The sequence below is a fragment of the Platalea leucorodia genome (assembly GCF_965183815.1).
Source record: "Platalea leucorodia genome assembly, chromosome: 8".
NCBI lineage: Eukaryota > Metazoa > Chordata > Aves > Pelecaniformes > Threskiornithidae > Platalea > Platalea leucorodia.
The window spans coordinates 10690599-10696712 of NC_138830.1; the positions used below are offsets into that span (position 1 = coordinate 10690599).

At 40.5% G+C, this 6114-nt stretch overlaps 1 protein-coding gene across 1 annotated transcript; it reads left to right on the plus strand.

Moving 5' to 3' along the window:
* On the plus strand, positions 1-6114 carry TM4SF18 (transmembrane 4 L six family member 18). Its single transcript, XM_082319842.1, has 5 exons — positions 1-269; positions 1892-1981; positions 2679-2821; positions 4380-4560; positions 5814-6114. Exons 1-5 carry the CDS (start codon positions 93-95, stop codon positions 5826-5828), a joined length of 606 nt encoding a protein of 201 aa, XP_082175968.1. The 5' UTR covers positions 1-92; the 3' UTR covers positions 5829-6114.

Sequence of the window (6114 nt, forward strand, 5' to 3'; positions counted from 1 at the left end):
ATCAAACTGAGGAGGTCAAAACACTTTTCATATTTAAAATCTTGTAATCTTTTGTTAGCTTAGAAGAGCAAAACTTCTCAAGTTCTTGAGAGATGGCTTTAGAGACATGTGGAAGCTGTTTGAGTTGTCTGCTGATACCTCTTGCACTTTGGAGTATTGTTGTTAACATCCTATTATACTTCCCTAATGGGAAGGCTTCACATGCTGCCAGTTACCAGCTTCCCAACTACGTGTGGTATTTTGAAGGGATCTGTTTCTCAGGTGTGATGGTAAGTGTTGATTCTATGGATTTTTAATGAATTGCCTTCTACTGCGAATAATCCTGGGTTACTGTGCAGCAATGTCATTGCGCTTTTAAAGAGAATATGGATTACTTGACAAAAACACTGCAGGCAGAGAAACTCAATCAAACTGAAAAAATGTGAATATACTGAATGATGTGCTACGTATACTATTTAATTTCATGTAAGTGATTTTGCAGGGTTGATGTGTTTGGTTTTTTTTTTCTGCTGGCTTTTTGGTTATGTGTAATTTACGCTTCTATTATGGAGGCAGGCACTATGTTGATTTAATTCTCTATGGAGGATGAGTTAGAGCTCTTTTACCAAAACAAAATGAAACAAAAACTAAAAAAGCTTCTCATAACTGTTCAAATGTTTTTAAGAGCTGTACGCAGTCCAGTATTTAGAGGACTGGATACAGTTCACAGTGCATCAAGTGCCACTGTTGTTAGGCTAAATACAGAAGCTTGTCTCAGTGATTGGCATAGTAGGATTTTCTCTATTACATTTGTAATATGCTCATCTGCAGTAATAAACTAACATGGAGTTGCCCACTGCTCTTACTGTTCGGTATCTTCATAAAGAACTTTAGCCTCAGGGACAGAAAGCGGTTATGTACTAAAAGTGCATGTACACAATCAGTGTTTTAAAAGGTCTCGTCTGCATAAGTAAGGTGTTTTTATGAAGGTGCTGACCAGGGAGACTTATTAAAACAGGAAACATTCTTTTGAAATTGTGTATCCTTCCTAAAGCAGAAGAAAAACCTAATCTTTTTTATCAGAGGAAAAAACGATCAGGCAGAGAATTTGAACAGAAAAGCATAGTTGAAGATTTGAGAAAAGATTAACTGCAACAGTGACATTCATCTTTTGAAGCATTTTTAGCCTTAGGATCATTACCAATTTATTAAAAACGTGTATATTACCCTGTTACAAACAAGGCAGCAGCATCTGAGAGGATAGTGCTGTGATTCGGAAACATTCCCTTTTCATATTTCCCCTTTCAAACCAGTGCCTCTCTGAGTGGCAGTCTGCAGTTCTGGAGTCCAAATCTTATTTATTGAAACGATTCTAGTATCAGAGTTAAAAAATCCAATAGTCTGAGAAAAACGCTATGGATACTTGACAGAGAAAGCAAATGAAAGTGTAGGCAAATTTAATGAAAACCTTGTACTACTGACTTTTTCTAGCATAACTGTGTTGGTAAGGAAGGTGATACCCTGATCCGTGTAACTGTGCCAGCAAGAAGCTGTTGAACTGATGTGGTTGTATCAACAAAATATGCTTCCTTTCATTGGTATTGATTCTTTTACTTGTGAGCTCGGTTTTATTCTTTCAGCTTCACTGGTAAGGCTGTGTCCATGCTAGTAACACTTTGCTGTGATAGGAGACATTGTGCTCTTGTCTTTCAAGTACAAGAAACAAGTACAGTGGCAGCCTAATAAAAACAGTGCAGTTCCATGGTGTGCCTTGAGTAATTGTGCTCTCCTGCTGAGCAGCTTTAAAATCTCAACAGAGCATAACAGAGGCAGTCCCTGCCTTCCATGGGTGAAGGAAACTTTGGTGTAATATCTGCAGTTGTTTCACTGACCTTATAATGTCCCCTTACAGATCCTTCTGTTGGCAGTAATTCTAATAACACTGGAGTGTAGCGTGTTCTATCGGTGCTGCCAGAGTGAGAGCTGTAACAAAACCTACAGGGTGAGTCTGTGTTCTATTTTTGTGCATCTCTTTAGCATTTGTTCTGAGTGCCCTCCTGCTCCCGTGTTTCCAGCACATCCTTCTGCCTTCTTCACTGCTCTGTTTCTGCTTCCTTTCACAGAGGAGGATTCTAAGTTGGTTTGAGAGGTCACAGAAAGTGTAGCTCCTTCCTCCTGATGCATAAGCAGGATGAAAGAAAAATAAGCAAAAAAAAACCCAAAAAAAACCCCACCCAAAAACCCTTGTAAAATAAAATAAGAACATAGAAGTCCTGAGAGCTTCAACAAAGTGCCCCAACTAAATAGCTTCATCCCCTTGCTTGTATTATTTGGAAGTTATTTTTTTCTGGTAACAGCTCAATATACACTATCTGGGATGCAAACATGTTTAATGTGTGGTTGCGTTGCTCTAGCATTTTGGGAAACAATTTTGCAGAAGTGCAAGTTTTAAAAAAAAAATAAAAAACCCCCAAACAATATTTAACTGAGAGTTGTGAAACTGTCTTAAACTCTGTTTTAACCTTTATTTTGTATGTGTATGCTTACTATTCTTTATCTGGTATTTTTCTTTCTGAATATTGAAGATTGGGACAACCAAATGTGAAATTCAAGCCCAAGGAAGTAGCTAGCAGGTTGAATGACTGTATTTGCTGTGAACACTGGCCCTACACAGTAATATTTTTCTCTCTTTACTTCAGAGCTTTATTTCAATTGTGCTAGCCGTGCTTGGAGCTGCTTTCTCTGGATACAGTTGCATCATTTTTATCTGGGGATTGATCCAAGGCCCCTTCTGCAATTCATCAGGTGGATGGGATTATATCTTCAAAGACACTGCTGGAGGGTAAGAAACATCAGTGTAACTCTTCTGGAAGAAACTCTTCATCTAAACAATTGTCAGACAAATTTTCTCTGAGTTTTACACAAAATGGCAAAGTCTCTTGAACACAAGACCTATATTGACAAGTGAGGTTTTTCAACTTCTTGAATGAGCACCAGAATCCTCAAAGAAAGGTATTTGCCTCCTTGCAAGGAAAGATTAAATGTAAGAATCTTTGTACTGATCAGACCTGGAGGTCCATCTAGCTAAATGTCCTTTATCTGGTGGTGGTCACAATCATACGTGTAGTAAAGAATATAAGGTTAGAGTGCGTGTAGATGGATACTATCTCAGAATATTCTCTCAAATTCCTCATGTTTTTGGTTCACAGATTACAGATGGCATGTTTATATTTAATAACTCCATAGGTTTTTCTTTAACTCCTAAAGCTCAAGGAAGTCTGTGGTTTGATCACTGGTAGTTTTTACATACAGCTGCTGTATCTCATAAAGCACTTAAGCAAGGTAGACAAAGCGGTGTCCGTGTCCCAGCCTCCTAGAGGCATGAAAGGTTCGATTCAGATCTGTAACCTGAGTCTGCTTTCAGGAGATGTTACATTCTCCCTTTAGAAGATCGAAGTTTTATAAGACTTGAATATTTCAGGTTATATAATGCCAAGCTCTTCCAGCTGCATTTGAATGCACTGAGGATTACATTTGTCAGAGGATCACAAACAAGTTCCTTCAGCATCCAACAGGAATAGTTCCTAAACTATGGGCTTCTCTGACTTAAGTCAACTTTTTTTTTAAAACACTGAAGTGCGTCCTGCAATCTCTGCTACGTATCATCAGTGTTGCCATCCCATCTGGAAATACAAAAATGAGAGTTCACGTTCAATGTAAAGGGCCAGATGCTGAATAATGGGCTCCAGATTTGGCTCAAAGCATTTTAGTTATGAATGTTTAGGAAAAAAGCAGCTGACACTGAGCAAGTGAGTCTAACAAAGGTTCTTGCAATTCACCTCCAGGCTATAGCATCTCTCAGTTAAAAGGGCACAGCTGGCCCATGTCAGTTGTGCACATTATGATCGTCAAGGATGCAAAGCATGGCTCTAGAACAACTGGGAATTGCATGCGGTGACACTTAACCTCAGCTCTGCCATTTAGGCTGCACGTACTGGTTAGAATGATGGCGTTGGGGTGTTCCTGCTCTCTGCACAGCACTGATGTCAGCTGGACTTAACCTAAAGCTGAAATTAAATCAATAAAAGGAAAATGCCAATTTTTAACGTGGCTTCTGCCATTTGAAAAAAATGGCAGTGTCTTTCTAACACTTGGGTGTCTAACAGGGAAACTAATGAAGCAGATGTGTTTGAGGAAAATAAGTCTTTTCACTCAGCTGAGTTGGACAAACCTATGCAGGTGTTATGCTGGTGTAATGAAAGACTGGAGTCTGGCTCCTAAACTTGAAGCATATAAAACCTGATATGTTTTTTCTATACATTATAGGTAAAATAATGTGTATTTAAATTGAATCCCACCCACTGCATTTACTATACTTCACATGGCTGTTTCTCTAACAGGTACCTCACAGATCGCCCTGCTTGGTCTCGGTGCACTGAACCTGCTAACATAGTGGAGTGGAACATCATTTTGCTCTCTATTCTGATAGCTCTTAGTGGACTGCAGTTCATCGTCTGTTTTCTCAAAGTGGCTGCTGAGTTGAAACGGACGCTCTGTGGGACCTATTCTGTTTTTGTCCAGGTAACAAAATATCTGAGGTAATTTCTTCAGCATCTCCAAGTCAGTTTAACTTCAGCAATTTTTCTCAGTTGAGGACCTACCCTTTTGGTTTTTGCATTCTCTATGCTACTGCATTTTTATTACCAGAGGATAGGTACTGATAATAAAACTATTGTGTTTGATTCATCTGCTAATTGCTTGTGGTATACAGGGATTGGTGACTGCTCACTCTGACCTTTAAGGCTAGGATTGAGAACAAAATATGTGGCTGGGAATTCAGCACCGATGCTGAGTCCACTACTCCTCTGTCAGCAAAGGTTTCTGAGCACCTTTCTTCTAGCATTCAGTTTAAAGTCATTCTTATCAGTGTGTGGGTTTCACAGCAAACAGAAGATTTGAGAGGTAATATGTAGCAGTCCTGACCTAAGGATCAGTTTTTACTATGTTTTCAGTAGGTTGTTGAAACAATAACTGAGAGGGCTCTGCTTTGGGCAGAAGAATTAGTTGGAACCCCAGAGCTCAAGTGACTGATGCTGCTAACCTTCATGTTGGTGTGAAGTGGTGTGGTTTAGTGTGGCATTCCCCAGCTTTGGAGGTAGGGTGAAATTAGACATGCTTACCCTTCCCTGTCCATCTGCACTGGGATCAAGGAGCCCTCAGGGTTTTTATGTAGCCAACAATCTCGGTGATGACAATGCGTTCAGAAAGATTTCTAATTAGGAAAAGCAGCAACCCCCAAAAGCATGCATGCACACCCATACTCACATATATATATACACACACACACACGCATACACATACACTTGCACACACACACACAGATTAGGGCAGTTCTGTCACGTAAGTGGGAAACGTTGGGAGGGCAGAGCAGGTAGGATGGCAGTGCCTCCAGAGCATGAAGTCTCCTGACCAGTCCTGGTCAGCCAGGGCAGGGGAGCTGCAGGTGCCTCGGAGGGCCTTGGGCAAGCAGGCAAGGAAGCGCTTCTTGTAAGAATTTACTCTAACAGCAACCTACGATAAGGTCAAGGCCTGAGGCAATTTCAAAACATTCCGCTTTCCAGTGAAAGAGCCTCATCAGCCTGGGACACAGCCCAGCTTCCAGTGAAGTCAAAACCAATACTGAGCTTCTCCCTGAGTGCAGAGCAGAGTCACCTCTGGAGCCCTGAGTGTGTGCGGATTTAGATCGGATGTGGTTGTTGAATAGTCGAACAACTTCCATATAAACTTGAGTTGAAAAAAAGAGGGCAATGACTTCCTTCCTTTTTTATTTGCAGGCCGGGGTTCTCTGAAAATGGCAAGGAAATCTTCACTGCTTCTCCCCCACCCCCAGAAAAAGAGAGAAATGGCTTCTCCAACATTTACGATGGTAGATTTGGGTGCTGCAAAGACAAGTGAAACCCTTGTCTTAAATCTTTGTCTCTAAGCCTCTCTGTTTTGGATGAAGTTATTTGAACTGTTTGACATCTCCATTTTTCTAGTTGTTTTCTAACGTGTCTGGTTGTCCCTGGCAGTGACTCTTCATTTTTTTTTACCTGCCATCTTGTTCTGACAATAGGGAGGTTTGAATACCATGGA

Coding starts and splice junctions, on each gene's coding strand:
- TM4SF18 (XM_082319842.1), top strand. CDS start 93: ATGGCTTTAGAGACATGTGGAAGCTGTTTGAGTTGTCTGCTGATACCT. Junction 1,982..2,678: donor GCTGTAACAAAACCTACAGG/GTGAGTCTGTGT, acceptor TCTTTACTTCAG/AGCTTTATTTCAATTGTGCT. Junction 2,822..4,379: donor TTCAAAGACACTGCTGGAGG/GTAAGAAACATC, acceptor TTTCTCTAACAG/GTACCTCACAGATCGCCCTG.